Raw genomic sequence first — 17,435 nt, 5'->3', positions numbered from 1 at the left:
TCGGGATAGGGCGGGGCCTCTCTCCCTCACTACCCCCAGCGGCGCCCGCGGCTCCGGAAACGCGCTGAGGGGCTGCTGGGCTCAGCCGGGAGCGGGCGGCTCCGTGGCGCTTCCTGCCACGCCGGGCCTGCCTGGGTCGTGCCAGCGCTGCTCCGTCTAGCGTAGGCCGCCTCCAAGCTGAGGTGAGCGTGCGGGCCACGGGAAGATGTGCGCGGAGCGCGGGAGGGTGTGTAGAGACGGATGGTCATTTGGGCCGCGAGAAGATGTCCTAGAAGCCTGGGACAGTGCGCGGGCCGCGGGGTGAATGTGCAAGGTCCGAGGTGATTCTTTGGGCCGCGGGAGGATCGCAGAGGGATGACCCGGGAGAGTGTGCGGGGTTGGGGTTTTTCGGAGAGTGTGCGGCGGAGGGGGGGATGGTCAAGCCTTTTAGAGGGGTGTCTCTGGGCTAGCCGGAGAGGGAAACGGGTAGCGCGCGGATGGCGAATACGAGGAGGCCCGAAGGCCTTCCCACGGCGGGCGGGGGGCGGCGGTCAGGGGCGGGAATCGCGGACGTGTCGAAGCCTACGCTGCTTTTTGGAAGACTTTAAGGGGTGGGAACGGGTTACTGTGGGAAGCAGGGGACCGCTGCCCCAAGTGTAATGGAGGCCGAGGGGGAGGGGGCGTTGGCTTGGGTTTTTAAAGTGCTTCTCCCCAGTCGGGGGGAGGGGCTGATCCACAGTTAGGGGCGCTAGGTGAGTTAGCTGGGGACGGTCCCTTCTAGTGGTGTCCCTCCTTTCCTTTTGGGTGGGGGTCGATCCTCAGCTTGGCGGGGAGGATGGGGGCGCTAGAGCTCAAGCGGCGTGCGGAGGGGGGGGGTGGGGGGGGAGGGGCAGCCCTTGCTGGGTGAAGAGGAGCTCAAGGCCCTCAGGTCTGAACAGGGCTTTTGCTGTCACCCTTCTGGGGGCCATCATCTCCTGCTCCAGCCCCCCCCAACTCCTTTGCTGCCTCCCTTAGTCTATATTTGGGTGATTAATTATATGTCTTTTTCCATCCTCCCCCACACACACTAGCCTGCCGCCCAAAGCCCATGGTCCCTTTCAATCACCACCACCCCCAAAATCCTGGCCGTCTTCCCGGAGGTCCCACCCTGTTTCAACTGACACCCTCCAGCCAGCGTTTGTCTAGCCCAGCCACCGGCCCCCTCCAGTGTCCTTGGTCACTGAAATACTTCAGCCACAGACCCGACATTTTCCTTTACCAAAGGATTTCAGATGGGATTGCTGGAACAGCACCCCCTCTGGGCACTAATGCTACCTCACCCCAACCCCCACCCTCTCTTCCCCCATTGGGCCTTAAGTAGAAGCAGCTTCCACTGTGCCTGGCACAGTCCAGTCCATTCCCCAAAAACTTCCCTGGATCTCTATTTCGACTCCTATTAAGCAGTGATTTCCAGCCTTCTTTGGGTGAGAGACCCTTGGGAAAATCACTAGAAAGTGTGAATTATCTTGCTAGAAGTCTGACAGCACAGTGGGATCCCACTCAGTAGGCTCATGGGCTGGAATACTGTCTGCTGAGCGGAGGCAAGGAAGCTTCCAGATTCTAGATGGCCTAGTGCTAAGGGGGGCAAGTGCTGGTTGGAAATGTGGGCTCCCTTGGTCCCACCCATACCTGCTACTGTATCCCTTGAGTTCTTAGCAAACCCCAACCAGGGTTCTAACCCAGTGATCTGAGCGCTGGCCCTAACCTGCCTGGGTTTCCCAAATGGCCCAGGGTCCCTTGGGATTTACACAGCACCCCACCCCCATTTAGAATCTTTATCTCCAGGGCAGTATGACCTACACTTAGAATTTATTTTTGTTTTTACTAAGATGCCTGCACCTTCTTGGGGAAATGGGAACATAAACCTTTCCTTAATTAAGTACAACAGACACTATAAAATCTCCTTCTGGTCCACCTTCTGGCTTTTTATAGAAGGGAAAGAAAATGGAAACCTAAACAGAGAGGGGCAGGTGCCCAGGCAGAGTAAGAGAGGAAAACTGGGGAAGATGGAGACAGATGCCTCCCACCCACACACACAGAAAAAGACACACACAGACAAACATCCCAAGAGAAACAGACTTTCCTGGTAAAACGCCCTCTCTTTTGGCCCCTTAGGATTCTGCCACTTCTAGCAGCATTGCGTTTGCACAGTACAGGGTGCACCCAAATGGGGCCTTCAGGACCACATCCTGGCCCAACAGGTGGAGAGTACGTGAAGGCCAGGCCTGGCTCAGCTTAGTGTCCTGGCTTTGCCTAGAAGGGGAGAGGATCTGGATCGTGTAGGCTGTGTTCAGAGTCAGCCTGTCCTTTGGTTGACCACTCACAACCCAAGACGACATGTTCCCAGGTCTGCTTCTGTTCCCCTTAATTATTTCAGTACAACAGGTGGTGCCTTACCTGCTTGACTGATCGCTCAGAATCAGAATTGTTCCAAAGCATGATGAGCTATCCCTGTGTGCCCTTTTGGGTAAGTGTTTACAGACCATAGCCGCAGGCCTTAAAGCTGGCCATACTGTTAGAAGGCCCCAGAGGTGGAGATACAAGATGGTGGGAAGTACTGTTTCCGTTGTGGAAGTGGCTGTATTTTCATATATGCCAGTGTCACCGAACCATCTTTGCCCAGAGACAGTTTTCTCAGTCTAAGCAACACAACCTGAGGGAAAACAAATATCCAGCGAAGAGAATTGGGAATCCAGGTGATCATTTGGATGGGAGAGGGAGTTGAAAGCACCCATCTGAATTAGATGCTGAAAAGAGAGGTCTCTTGTGTGTCCTATAAAAATACCCGCTCAGGGCATTTTCGCTCTGCCCCAGAACCAAACAGCATTGTGAGCCACTTGTTGTCTTCACGAGTCTGAGGATATGCTGTTATACAGGTCATTATCTAGATACACCAGGGAGTCCAGGTGTTTCTGGCCCCCCTTGGAAGCTGCCAGATTGATCTAGTTTGGGTGGCCTTGCTGCCTGTCTCCTGCCCCCACTGCCCGGGGACAGACAGTACCTTTCAAGGAGGTTGTTTGGCTATTTGCTATTTGTGCCACGGAATCGGTCAAACAGGGCTCTTTTAGGCCCCAGAGCAGTCTTTACTAGTAGCCAGCCACCCCGAGGAGGTGTTCTCGGCTCAGAGGTCACCAGAAGACACCTAATTCTTGACTTTTTTATGACACAGGTAGATTTTTGTCTCTGTTGAATTCAACTCTGACTTTCTGATCAAAGTGGAATGGTTATTGTGGTTCTTTCAATGTTCCTGATTCCCTACGGAAAATTCAATTTGAGTTAGTTGGTTAAAAGTTACATTGCCATCTAAAGTACTATCAGGAACATTTGTTCTGTGAGCTCTTGTGTTTTAGGAAGCATGGTTTTTCAGATTCCCTGTGTTCATGAAACACCTGCAGTGGCCATGGCACTTGACTAGGTTCAGGGTGGACTCTGGAGTCAGCCTTGACAGGGCCTTTGCTGTCTGAGAGCGTGTAGTCATTAGCCCACACTTTACATCTCACTTAAAGAAGGAAGATAATATTATTTATAGCAAGAGGCAGAGATTTGTTTTCCCATGTCTTTGTCCAAATTTCCATTTTCCGGCTGGGTATAGCAGCACACCTGATGAGATTTGGGGCATGCTTTTCCACGGTGACGTACGTTGAAGGCCAGCCTCACCCTCTCTATCCGTTGGTTGCACTACAATGGTTTTCATATTCTGCCTGGAATTGCTTTGACCTTGCTCCCCCAAGGTTCACTTTTGGAAGGCAGCGGACACCTGTTTTTGTCACTTTGGTCACAGCATCCAGCTTTTTTTCCAGATTAGTTCCACCATTTTAAAGTAGAACAGTTGTGCAACATGTCTTCTAAATGATCTGATTGTCTCTGGGATTGATGATAATTTTATTTTTAACTTCAGCGGGGATTAATGTGTATTATCTTTTTTAATGATCTTTCTTTGCTTCTCCTAAAACTTTTACCCGATACACTTGGTTAATTATGCAGTTTGCCTTCCTTTTATGAAATCAGGGCTCAGGTTTTCCCTCCTGTTTTTATGAGCACTGTCTAAATGATCTCTGTGTGTCCGTGGGCTCTATTGCTGTGGGTGGCGATCTGAAGTGCACTCCCATGAAGTCCCCTGGGCAAGCCTGGTACAGGAAGGGCCACTCCTGTTGCTACCCAGGAAGGGATAATGAATGATTCACTTGGGGGTTGTGCCTCCAGGATTTCAACAGTTAATCAGGCCAATTAAGTAAAAACTTCAGTGGGATCCACTCAATTAAATGGAACACTTCAGGAGGATTTCCTCAATTAAATGTGGATGGCTTGGAAGAACAGAGTGAGGAAGAGAGAAAATGGTATGTGTGTCCATTAGGCTGTGGGGATGTTCCATGACTGCCTGTCCTCTGGTGTTAGAGGGTTTCATATTATTTTTCTCTTTGGTATGGTTTGAAAAGGCGCAAATCTTGGGGACTTTGGGCAAGTCACTTAACCTCTCGGATCCATGACTTCCTTCTCTGTACAGTGGAGGCGTAGTAATACAGCTTGCGATAATTAAATTAAGTGAAGGGAAGAAGCAGTGCCAAGCCGTACTGGGTGCTCTGTAAATGGAAGTCAGCTCCACTTAACACGCCCCTCTCCCTCAGTTTATTACATGCCCACTTGGTGCCAGGAGCTGCTGCAGGGTTGGGGAACAGGGTGACCAAGAAAGAGAAGGCCCCTGTCCTCTGGGAGGTGGGATTTCTCCTGGGGAGAGTCAGGTGAAAACAAGCAATTTCAGGAGATAAGTTTTAGGTAGTGGACAGTGTTATGAGTAAACCCAAATGAGACTGGAGAGTGAAGACGTTTTGGGGAGGTGACACTTGAGTAAAGTCCAGATTCTTAGAAGAAGCCACCTATGTCGTGTTCAGAGGCCCTGAGGGGTATCTCCTTGGCATGCTAGGAAGAATGAAGGTCCGAGTGTCTGGAAGGAATGACTGAGATTTGAGGTGCAGAATATGGGCTTGGTGGGCTGGTCCAGAGCCTTGTAGGGGCTTAAGGCCTTAGGTCTCTGGCCTGACGGCAGTGAGACAAAGTTTATAACAGACCATCTTTCCCAGAAGGTGAGTGCAAGGTGTACTCCCCCATGCCACTTGACAGCAAAACCTCCATGTCAATTGGAAGTAAATTTTAAAAATAAATCATATAAGTAATCTATGAACAGTTCGTTTTGTATTGGAAGCCAACATCAAACCAGACATCAAATGCCAGGAGAATCCAACTGCTCAGAGAGGGCCCTGCCTAGGTGACAGTGGGACACAGAGGGCTAGGCTGCTGGGCAGCTGGTTAAAGATGGGAATGGGGCTTCTGTGGACATTGGGGCAAAAGGAGGCCTGTTTACACCTGTCCATGGCGTGGGGAACGAGCCCAGGAAGTCACCTCGGATTCCTGCTAGTTTTTCTCCCTGTGCCTGCCTTGCCCGCGTGGATGTTGCCCAGCTTCGAGGGCCATTCCCTGTTGTTTCCTTGGCCTGCCTCAGCCCTGCCCTCTTGCATGCCAAAGTCTACCCACATCTTTGAAAATTGTTCTTCTCTCTGCTTATCAAAGAAATGCAGCTTGGTGACTAAAAATTTACACGTTACATCAACAAAGCAGACCATTCTAGACACGAGCTCCACCCCCAGTGTGGCACACATTGCCATATAGGTGTGCTCATGTTAGCTACGAGTCACTCTCCAGTTCTCCCTTTTTTTCCTCCAAAAATACAAATACTTAGCCTTCTCCCTCCTTCCCCTACCCTCATTGGATTTTTTCACAGTTACTGTCTGTCTGCGTCTTTTGTGAAGGATTTGCATTCTTGTAATCTGCTACATGTCATCCTTCATTGGCCACGTGTTGATTTTGATTTATTTTATGTTTGTTTATTTTATTGCTTTTCTGCCACCTGTTGATTTCGTACCTAAGCTCTCCAGTTTTCTTCCTGCTCTGAGTCCTAAGACTCTTCAGTAAGATCTCCAGCACTCTGAGCCACAGTCATCATTTCCCCTCTCCCTCTTTTTATGACTTGGGGATTATTAATTGGAGCATTGGGTCCATTTACATTTAACTTAATTATCCATATGTCTGGACTTAAATTTGCCATCTTGCTGTTTGTTTCTGTCTGGCCCATCTGTTCTTTTTCCTTTGTTTATTTACTGAATGCCCCCCAGGTGATCATAGGGGACTCTTTTCTGGTCGGTTGGACCATGGACATTTCCTTATCTTTACGTGTCCTGGTTGGACCCTGGATATTTTCCCTACCTTTATGTGTGTTGTGAATTGTTTGGCTTACAGCTTCCTGGCCATGCTTTTACCAGTCTTTTGGGGTTTCACTCTATGCATGCATGGCTTAGCAGTCAGGATAAGACTCAAAGGGAGCCTTACGGAGTTTTTTGTGGTTTTTTTGAAGCTCGTTGTTCTGCATAGCTTCCTCCTTTCTGGAATTCTGCTTTGGAACTTCCAGCTGCCTCAGCTGCCTTGAACTCTCGTCTGTGTCTTGATGAAGCCCCCAAGCTCTGTTTGGGTTCCCCTCTCGAACACTCTCAATCTGGAAATTGCCTCCAGACAGAGAACTGAGGCAATGATAAGGCTCACCTCGTTTGTTTCTCTTCTCTGGAGGATCTGATCCTGCCCTGCCTGCTGTCCAGCGCCTTTAAAACCGTTGTTTCACATCGATTTTGTCCAGTTTTCACATTGTTTGCCCTTGTTACGCCATCATAGCCAGAAGTGGCAGCCTCCATCCATCCTTTTAACATAGCATCTAATTGTATGGAAAAGTTTTTCTGCTGGAATATCTGAGTTTTGCAGTCCTTGCGCTGGTGTAAAAATGCTTCCTTTTCATTTTCATTTAATTATGAATTGAATTGACCTGACATCAGAAGAGAAACTGTGCTCCTGGTTCTTTGAACTCACTGAAGTGGGAGGCAGGGGATACACACACGTCTGGTAAGATCTGACAGTATTTCACACATTTTGCAATCTGGAAGAAAAAGGTAACGTACACATATAGCTCAGACCTTTTATTTAACAACTTGGTGTTTGACGATCTTTGAGGCTTCTTTTTCCAACTTTTTTTCGACTTTTCCTTTTGTTGAATGTATCACAGAATTGTTTGTTTTTGTACTAAAGTAAATTTTTAAAAATAAATTTGATCGGGGAATATTGGGGAACAGTGTGTTTCCCCAGGACCCATCAGCTCCAAGTCGTTGTCCTTCAATCTAGTTGTGGAGGGCGCAGCTCAGCTCCAAGTCCAGTCGCCATTTTCAATCTTTAGTTGCAGGGGGCGCAGCCCACCATCCCATGTGGGAATTGAACCCGCGACCTTGTTGTTGAGAGCTCGCGCTCTAACTAACTGAGCCATCCGGCCGCCCCCACAGAAATGTTCTTGTCTGCAGCTGTCTCATTGTCACCTGGCAGATAGTTTCCGTGAGATGGGATGTGACCTTTAAATGGCCTTGCTGCTGGTCAGAAAACCCTGGCTCCTGCCCTTGGTTGCCTCTCTTCCCTCTAGTGGCCCGTTTTGGGTTTTTGTTGCTCTTACAAATTTGGAAAGAATCTCTGACTTCCTAATTATTTCTCCCAATATTATTTTGGGAACGCTTCCTTCCCGGGCAGTGAGTGAGCACTGATCTCTTCACGCTGGCTGCTAGGAGGCCTGTGGCCGGCCTGTCTTTGAGAGTCAGTCTCCCTGCCATCAGCTCTCCGTCTTCTCCCGGCTATGCCTGGAGGAACTAACATTTGTCTTGTCAAGGCTCCCTCTGACCTGCCTGTATTCATTTTTTGCCAGTCCACTTTCTCTGCTGTTTGGGGTATGTTTTCTTAGGCACACTTAGGCTCTGGCTTGTCATTCAGCTGCTGTGCAAGAGAAGGCTCAACAAGATATAAAACCAGGGAAAAGGAAATTGCCAGTCTCATCCCATGGGACCCAGAGGCAGGGCTGCTGTCACTCAGAGCTCTTTTCACTTTCTTCCTCCTGTGCCCCTCCCCCACAGGGTCTTTCCCTTCCCCAGGATTGAGTCCTGGGAAACCAGGCCCTGACCGGCCCTCTGGAGTTCCTGGAGGCCCAGATGAGAGACGAGCTGTGCTTCCCTCTGCCTGGCTTGGGGATCTGTCATTGCTCCCAAATTCTGGCCTTAGCCTCACCTCTTGCCCCGGTATGACACAAGATAGGGCCTGAACCCCAGCTGCTGTCTTCCCTCCCTTCATTTCTCCTTCCCTCCACTTCACTGCCTAGATTCTGCCTAGGAGTGGATGCCTGCTGGGCTTGTAATCCCCACCATCCTGCTGGGGGAACTGAGTTTCAATCCAGGAAAGTGATTAAGTGGAGGTCCCTTGGGAAGACAGTGGGAGACCAGGGCCACGGCCCAGGTCTCCTGGCACTTGGTCCGGTTCTCTTTCCAGGATTTCTTGACACCTGTTGTTAGATTTCCATGTTAGCAAGGCACACCCACTCCAGACCTTCACGTCATGTCCCTGGTATTACTGGTGCTGCCTCTGCGTCGGTCTAGAATGGATGGAAGGACTGGTTATTTCTTTTAATTCTTTCAGGATTCACTGACATTTGATGACTTGGCATAGTGCCTCACAAAAAGGGAGCGATTGAGGCTGGACACTGAGCAGAGGACACTGGCGTGTTACGGGAACGTGACTTCTGTGAGTAAGGGCACCCCCTAGCCCTTTCACCAGCTTCGTGGTCCTATGCAGCAGGAGTGGGATGAGGCAGCTGTGCTCCCCAGTGATGGGCTACAAGGAAATACAAAGGGTCTGCTACACCCGACATCTCAAAGTGGCAGTCCCCCCGCCCCCGCCAACTCCTAATGGCACGGAAAGAAGCCCCCTTGGTCTTTTGTTGGGAAAGAAATGAGAACAAACCGGCCACTCTCATTTAGAATACTTTTTCACCTGAATGATGGAAATTGCATGGCCATATTTATTGCTGAGGTTACTGCTGACGAGAGAGCTTCACAAGCTCCTGTGCACCATTGGGCTGTGCGTGTGAGGTGGGGAGGGTTCTTAGACTGCTGGGGTGGAGTGTGGGGCTGTGCAACAGCGTGAAGTTCAGTGTGTGGGCCCTGAGGGGGCGGATCGGGAGAAAGGGAGGGTCAGCTCCTCGGGACGACCACCTGACGCTCCACTGAGGTGGGCCCAGAGCCTGTCTCATCCAGCCCCTGGAAGGAGCCGGCCCTTGGGAAAGGGATTTGAATTGGATGAATGACTTCCTAAGGTCACAGCCAACCCAGGCTTTGGATATTGAGGGGTTTTCCTTTGAAGGCCCTGCCCTCTCCCTGTACTGTTCTGATGTCATCTCTGACTTCCCGCCATAACCTGTTGCCTTTTCCACGAGCAGGAGTTCCTGTTTGGAATTCTCTTTTGGTCTCTCACCTGGTGCAAAGACACGTGCTGTTAGTGTCAGACCCTTAACACAGATCGAGCTAAATATTCTGGTAAGTGAAAAAAAGGAGTCCTAAAGAAGTGGGAGGAAATCTTGGGGGAGGCCCAGCTGAGCCTTTGCAGAGAGGGTGTGGCTGCCCCTCAGGCAGAAGGGGAGACCTCCTCCCGACCACTTTTGTAGAGAGTGTCCAGCAATTGGGCCCTTCTGCTCCTTCCCCCTATGGTCCTTGCTTCCAGCGGGATGGGCCCCAGCTGTCCTTCCCTGGTGGCCTCCAGGCCTGGTGCTCAGCAGCTGTCTCAGGAGGAAAGCAATTCTTGACGAGATAGCATAGCTTCCTTCCTTCCTCTGCAGACTGCAGTGTTTTGTGGTTCTCATTTCAGAAAACATCTTGCTGACCCCACAGCAGACGATGGGTGAAGAGGCCCAGCCACAGGAGATGGCATCCACGAGTTCCCCGAGGGCCAGTGAGCCCAGCCCTGAGGTCAAACAGAATGGGGACTCTTTTGAGGGGAGGGGAGGGAGCCCCCAGAATCTGCCCATAGAACATCACTTTGCCTGTAAAGAGTGTGGGGATGCCTTTCGGCTTAAGGTCCTCCTTGTGCAGCACCAAAGAATTCACAGTGAGGGGAAGAGCTGGGAGTGTGGCGATTGTGGGAAGATCTTTAGGGGGATCTCAGAGTTCAATGAGCACCGGAAGAGCCATGTGGCTGCAGAGCCCCGGCCTGGCCCAAGTCAGGCTGTCGATGATGCCATGGAGAAGAGTGAGCAAATGGAGAAGGAGGCAAAACCTTTCGAGTGTGAGGAATGTGGGAAAAGGTTTAAGAAGAATGCAGGCCTCAGCCAACACCTGCGCGTCCACAGCAGAGAGAAGCCTTTTGACTGTGAAGAATGTGGGCGGTCCTTCAAGGTGAACACCCACCTCTTTCACCATCAGAAGCTTCACATCTTGGAAAAGCCCTTTGCCTGCAAGGCGTGTAGCAGGGATTTCCTGGATCGCCAGGAACTTCTCAAGCACCAGCGAATGCACACTGGCCACCTGCCCTTCGACTGTGACGACTGTGGCAAGTCCTTCCGAGGGGTCAATGGCCTGGCCGAGCACCAGCGCATCCACAGTGGGGCCAAGCCCTATGGGTGTCCCCACTGTGGCAAGCTGTTCCGCAGGAGCTCCGAGCTCACTAAGCATCGGCGGATCCACACAGGCGAGAAGCCGTACGAGTGCGGCCAGTGCGGGAAGGCCTTCCGGCAGAGCTCCAGCCTGCTGGAGCACCAGCGGATCCACACTGGGGAGCGGCCCTACGTGTGCGGCGACTGCGGCAAGGCCTTCCGGGGGCCCTCTGACCTCATTAAACACCGGCGGATTCACAGCGGACTGAAACCCTACGAGTGTGACAAGTGTGGGAAGGCCTTCCGGCGGAGCTCAGGCCTGAGTCGCCATCGGAGGACCCACAGTGGAGCAAGACGCTGTGAGTGCAGTGAATGTGGCCGCGTGTTCAAGAGGCGGTCAGCGCTGCAGAAACATCAGCCAACCCACCATGAGTAGATGAGGCCCGCAGCCCCTCAACTGTCGTCGGGTTCCTCCAGGAGCCTGGGGCCCTGGGGTGCGATGGCAGAGTCAAAGGAGATGAACAGTTTTGTAGCGCTTATATATTTTATTGTCAGAAATGTTGAAACCAATTTATACTGCCACCAGCAATTTATAAGTGTACGTTTCCCATTTTGCCTCTCGAGAGTAGCTTTTTCCATTTTAATTGATTTTGGCTAGTTTAATGGGCATAAAGTACCTTCAAGGTATTTAAATCTGCAGGTCTTGAATCTGAGAATGAGAGAACAAACCCGGATGTGGGGGGTGGTAAAGAGGGGGCTTGTTGGGCCTCCCCTCCAACCTCCCACCTCAGGGAAACTGAGACACAGAGCTGGTCAATGATGGCGTCAATATAATGTGAGCCCGACTTTCCCGAAGAGGTTGCCCCAAAGTCTTTTGGCCTACTTGAATTCATAAATTTTTAGGGATGTAAATAGAGTACGCAAATGTGTTATAATATTTAATTTATTAATTTAGTTATACATACATACTGTAAATCACATATTATATAGAATAATATATTAATTTAGAAAATACTCCCTTTTCCCCATGTTCCGTTCCATGAGATTATTTTGTTCTAACTCCTCACGTGCATTTCTGACCTCACCGTCTTCACCCACCTGGTAGCCCCTTTTGAGTCATCAGTTTCAAAGGTCATCTAATGCCTTCTCCCCATCCGAGCTGTGTGCCATGTAGCACTGTGACAATCCCTGCACAAAGCTCTCACTAGAAATTTCTTCCCAAGCCATACATTCATGTTCACGTAACCTTAGTACAGTTTTTTTTTTTTATGTGTCCTGTAGCTCTACAACATAACCACTTCAGGTGTTTCTTTTTCAAATGACCTTTAAAAGCCTTTGAAGCATCAAAAATTTGTCGTTGTGAGGTCATACTCCTAAGGTTATTATTATTGGTGTGTGTTTTTTTTGCATCCTTTTTTCTGAATTCAATTCAATCTGGTGACTCTCATACATATCCAAAACTAGCATTAATTGGGGTTTGTTTCGGGCTAATGGGTCTAGTCCTCAGCAGCACTACTTCGTTCAAAATAAAGGAGTTGAGAGATCATTTCCATAGCAACAGAGATGTCTCAAGGACTCAAGGTGATGCCTCCGTTTGGGGAATGATTGCCTCTCCTCATAAGAGACCTAGATGGTACTTCTCCAGCCCTCCGTTTCCAGCTCTATAAAACGGGGGTGAACACAGGACTACCTCCTAAGGTTATGGTGAGGACTGCGACGCCACGCCTGGCACAGAAGGACACTCAGTGAAGGGTACCTGCTGTCACCGTCGTAGTTATTGCTGTCATTCTATGGCTCATTAGTACCAGAACTGGGGGTGGACCCAGGCCTTCTGACTCCTAGTCTCATCAGTTTTCTCTCATGCGATGACTTAAATACTGTTTCTGTTTTCTTGCATGCAAATGGTACGTTCATCTCCTTTGACCAGTTATCAAGTTACCTTTGGATATATTGACTTTATACAGCAGTTCTTTCTATATCGATCGTGACGATCTCTTTTCCAATTTAATTGCTTTGCTCTTTGTAGCACTTTTACTACATTTTTGTTATGCAAGCTTTTGATTTTTACGAATCCAAGCATTCATTGTTGTCCGTTCAATCGTACACTTTCATTGCTTCAGTAGTTAGATATGATGACATTTTCTTCTAGAATTTTAATTACAAGTGAAACGTTGAAAGCCCTGACCCACCAGAAGGTGAATGTGCCAGGTGGGCAGGCTGGATGGGAATGGGCCAGAGAAGCAGGCTCACTCCTCATCCAAGTTGCAGACTCTGCATGTCTGTGGGCAGTACTTGACTATCTAACCTGGCCATTCAGGCACGCGAGAGAAACTTCCATCACAGATTGGCCAGAACACTGACTGCTCCTCGCCAGCAGCAGCAGGGCTGGGCCTCCCCTACATTAATGGGGTGGTCCACACTTGGTCTTGGCAACAGCCAGCCATCCTTTGAGCTCCTGGGAGCCTTGGCCATGCCTGGCGTGGATTCAGTGCCTGAGAAGCAGATCCACCCAAGAGACATCTCAAACACAAGAAGACTCACCTGACGATGCTGTCACGTGAATCACATCCTCCTCTTAGCAAGTGACTCTGGAACAAGAAAGAGGTTGGTTTGGTGGCTTCCACTTTTGGCAACTAGGGGAAATTCATCCACGTGTTCTGACGTCACCTACAGCCACACCTAAGAGGGGCAACAGAACAAAGGCTCGGAGAAGAACTGTGCCCCTCCGATGGCCTGTGTGTCATGGTGATAGAAGCTGGCCACACCAGGCCTGGGCTGTGACTTACAGCAGCTGTGCCCAGGAGGGGCAATAAAACAAGGGTTTGGAGGGCAACGATGCCCTTCTGACGGCCCATGTGGCATAGAAATAGAAGCTAGTTATTCTGGGGCTGGGCTGTCACTTCCAGCACCCTCCCCCAGGAGGAACAGCAGCAAGGGCTGGCCAGAAGCCTGGCCCCTCCTGCAGAGCCCGCAGGTAGAAAGTGGCCACACTAGGGCTATGGTGTGACTCCCCAGCAGCTGTGCCCAGGGTTGGGGGGCACTAGAGGGCCTGGAGAGGAAGTGTGCCCTTCTGATGGGCCCACCACGGCTGGGCCAGCACTTCCCAGAAGCCCCCAGTCCTGGGAAGCAGGGTACCATAGTGACCTCTCTGACCTTAGCCAGGAGGTACTCTGGAATGGCCCCCCAGGCCACACCAGTGGCTCTCTGCGACATCTCCATCCTGAGCCCCAGGCTGGAGAGCCGCTGACAGCACTTGTTACATAGCGATTCCTTTTGCTCTGTGGGCTTCAGTTCTTGCAGGTGTTGTGAATCTGTGTCTGAGATCACTACTTCTTTCTCTCAGCAGTTTTCTCTTTTCAAGCTGTTATGACGTGTTTGATCGTTTGGGTAAGGAATAGTGACGTCCACGGATGGGCAAGTCTGGCGCCTATACCTGCAAGTACTCTGCCATTTCTTGCCCATTTACTAGGCATTTGTCAGGTTTTATGAAGGACCAGATGCAGTATTAACTTGGAACTTAGTATTGTCGCTACTACTCCATTTCCCCCAGCCGGGACCTGGTGTCCTGGCATTCTGTGACACCCTCCTTTACTTTTGTCCATTCTCAGTTCTGTCATTTCCTCACCAACCCTCTTCCAGAGTTAACACTAAAGACCGTGTCTTTTCCGTCACTGTGTTTGCAGGTGAAGTCCATGCTCTCTCCAAACGCAAGCAGTCTGTGGCTTTCACGTGTTTCCTGTAGTTGCGCCAAGTTCCATTTTTGCCTCTGGTAACTTGGGGGTGGATTTCCTGGGATTCTCTAGGTACACTGCTATGTCACATGCAAAATGTGATCAAGCTTTCTGTCGTGTGTGCTTGTCTATGCATTTATGTATCTACCTCATTTCATTTTTCTTTCTAATCACATAGATTCCTTTTGCAAGGGAAATGAAGAGCAGTTAGGTTACATAGAATGCCGGCTCTCATTAGAAGTATATCTTTTTCTTATATTCTGAAAGAAACCCTCCATTGCTTTTACGAAAGTTTTGAATACTTGCTAAAATTTTCAAAAGAACAATTGTTTACCGTTTTTGCTGCTTGAGATTAACTGTGTTGATTAGTTGTGCCATACCCACTCGCACATTTCCAGAATGAACCCACCCAATACAGGGGGCATCTTTCTCACGTGGTGTTGCATTCCGAGTGCCCCTGGCTTCGGCCCTGTTGTGTGCCATGTAACCCCCCACCCCCACTTCTAGGCCACATTAATTAAACCAGCACTGACTACCTGACTCAAGGGCAGCAACCAGTCCCCAGAACTGGCTAGAGATGATGGGCCGGGCCTTTCAGGTTCTGTGAACAAGGAAACTAAGAAGTTTCTAGTTGGCGTTGGAAGAAAGGGAGCCATACGGTATTTAGAGGAATTGGGCAGCACTGGCTTGAAGATCTATGGTTCCTGCTAAGCGCCCCAGAGCTGCCTCAATCCCAGCACCCCGAGGAAGGCCTGGCCTCGTTATGTTATTGGATTGTCATCTGACGACTGCCCTCATTCTCATTCGTCCCCTCGTGTCCCCACCATAGACTTTCTTGACTTGAGCCAGCTTGGGAGGGTCTCTGTTTTTTGCAATCTGTCAAGAACCAATTGCATTTTATCATTCGGCCGCTTCCTGAGAAGCATCACGTGGCTGGCTTTCCTCGTGTTCTACCTGGCCCAAGTCCCACCTGACTGTCGTAAACAGCTGTTTAAATGTGGTACTAGATTCTCTTCTCTAAGATGGGCAAAACAGTCCATGCCTTCTAGTGTCAGTGAATGTGACCGTTGCTTTTCTGTCTGGGTGTCATTCCTGGACTGACCTAAGATTTGCCCCGTGAAATGAGTGAAGTCCCCATCTAGCATATTCTTGATTTTGGAAGTGAGTCCCTACTTCCAGCAAATCCAGCACATGAAGAATTGATAACAACTTCTCTATTACTCTATATACTTGCATTCTGATCATTGTCATTGCATCCGTTTGGGTGTTTACTTTCAAAAGTAGAAATGGTCTCTTGAAATTTGGCCTCCAATGTTATTGACATATCTGAGAACAGTAGCTCTGTCCCGCCCCAGTTCATATTTTGGTTGCTGGCACTCTTCTTCCTCCCAGTCTCCTTAACTTCTCTGTTTTATGGCACTTACTATAATCAGCCTTGCACTAGAGCTTCGCCCTCCCCACCCTCCCCCACCCATTAGATTGTGAGCTCTTAGAAGACAGGGGTGGCCCTTCATGTCTGATTCCCCTACCAGATCTAGCACAGTGCCTTGCATCAAGTAGATTTCAATAAATATACGTTAAATGGCATTGGTCGTCTTGACTTATTTTGTCAAAGCTTAGTTTATCAGTTCTTCCCTTGCCTTTCTCCCCGCTCTGGAGTTCTGCCCTCTCCTGGGGCCCAGAGGGGAGAGAAGGCACCCTGATGAGGGAGGGCTGGTTTTCCTAGAAGTTTGAGATCCCCTGTGGCAGAAGTTGCCTTCCCCCAACTCTGAATTCCAGGTGGGAGCAGAAAACAAGGCTGGACCCTGAGCTCCTCCCCTAGGAACCAGGCGTGGGATGACAGAAGTAGCTCCTGGGACTTGAGAATTGGTCAGCCTCTCTGGGCTGGGTGGGGGTTGGAGTGGGGAGACCGGTCCTTTTGGTGGCCAATTGCTGGCCCTCTAATGATCATTGCCTCAATAAAGGTAGGTAATAAGGAGAGGGTTCGGGTTTCCTGACCCTCCCACCTGCAAACAGGGCTCAGGGCCCAGCTGTGGAGTCACCTGCCTGGTCCTGGAAGAATAAGCAGAGTGGGCTCCAGGAGTGCTTGGGTTGGGCCCTTTGTGGGCCATGATGTACCCCAACAGGAGGGAGCAACATTAGAAAGGAGCATGACTCCCCTCACCCAGTCTCCCTGAAGGTTCCCAGGTAAGGACTCTCATCTTCCCTCCAGGGTCCCATCCTCATCACGCTGCCAATTGACAGTTTATAGGCAGGGGGTGTGATAATGCCTCGCCCCACCCCCAGCCCAGCCATCTCCGCTTGCAAGCCAGATGTTTGGAAAGAACCATTTGCTTTGCCGGTTTCGTGATATGCTTGCTACTGAGAATTACACCTATTTTTCCTTAAAACATGCAAACTGTTCTAGCAAGTTTTAGTTGTACAAAGGTCAAGGCCACAGGTCCATTTGGACATCTAATAGCAGGCCACACAGGGAGGGGACAGCCTGGGCCTTTTCTCTTGGGGGCCCTGTGGGCCTCTAGTAGGGATTTGAGAATGTTCCTTTCTGCCCCTCCTAGTACCCCTGCCTTCTGGAGCCCTGTAGCTTCTCTGACACCACCCTTCTCTCAAGCCCCCCAGAAGTTTTTTGCTAGCATGGGAGTTCAGAGTCCCCAGAACCCTACCTCGCCCTAGTCCAGGCTCCCAACCACTGCCTTCTGCCCCAACCCACTTCTGTCCAGATTGCAGCAGCCCACCTGTGAGGGACCACTGGCATTGTCTTAATCTTTTTGGGTTGCTGTAACAAAAATACCGTAAGTCAGGTGATTGATAAACATCAGAAGTTTATTGCTCATATTGGTCTGGAGGCTGGAAAAGCAAGATCAAGTTGCTGGCAGAGCCAGTGTCTGGTGACGACCTGCTTCTTGATTCATAGATGGCTGTCATTTTGCTGTGTCCTCACCTGGAAGAGGTGAGAGAGCTCTGGGGTCTCTTACAAGGGCACAAGTTCCATTCAAAGGCATAGGTCATAGGGGCTCCACCCTCATGACCTAATCCCCTCCCAAAGACCCCCCCATCCTCATACTACCACCTTGGGCGTTAGGATTTCAATGTGTGAATTTTGGAGGGACACAGACATTCAGTTCATAACAGGCATGTAGATAGAAAGGGGGGCTTCTGCTTTGATGCTTGCTGCATCTCCTCCCAACCCTTTC

General features: G+C 50.1%; 1 protein-coding gene across 3 annotated transcripts; it reads left to right on the top strand.

The window, feature by feature from the left end:
- The first annotated feature begins 54 nt into the window (after window positions 1–54).
- On the top strand, window positions 55–15,821 carry ZNF275 (zinc finger protein 275). Of its 3 annotated transcripts, none has more exons than XM_081043400.1 (4): window positions 55–182; window positions 8,563–8,667; window positions 9,362–9,458; window positions 9,787–15,821. In XM_081043400.1, the coding sequence occupies exon 4, from the start codon at window positions 9,816–9,818 to the stop codon at window positions 10,944–10,946; it is 1,131 nt and encodes a 376-aa protein (XP_080899526.1). In that variant the 5' UTR covers window positions 55–182; window positions 8,563–8,667; window positions 9,362–9,458; window positions 9,787–9,815; the 3' UTR covers window positions 10,947–15,821. The 3 variants fall into 3 exon arrangements, with proteins under 3 accessions (XP_080899526.1, XP_080899528.1, XP_080899527.1); XM_081043402.1 differs by lacking the exon at window positions 55–182 and adding an exon at window positions 229–313; XM_081043401.1 differs by lacking the exon at window positions 55–182 and adding an exon at window positions 250–320.
- Window positions 15,822–17,435: the final 1,614 nt, after the last annotated feature.

Source organism: Rhinolophus hipposideros (assembly GCF_964194185.1).
Source record: "Rhinolophus hipposideros genome assembly, chromosome: X".
Classification (NCBI taxonomy): Eukaryota; Metazoa; Chordata; class Mammalia; order Chiroptera; family Rhinolophidae; genus Rhinolophus; species Rhinolophus hipposideros.
This window is presented reverse-complemented; position numbering and strand designations above follow the sequence as displayed.

What these genes read in the sequence shown, in the direction of transcription:
- ZNF275 (XM_081043400.1), top strand. Translation starts at nt 9,816, where the DNA reads ATGGGTGAAGAGGCCCAGCCACAGGAGATGGCATCCACGAGTTCCCCG.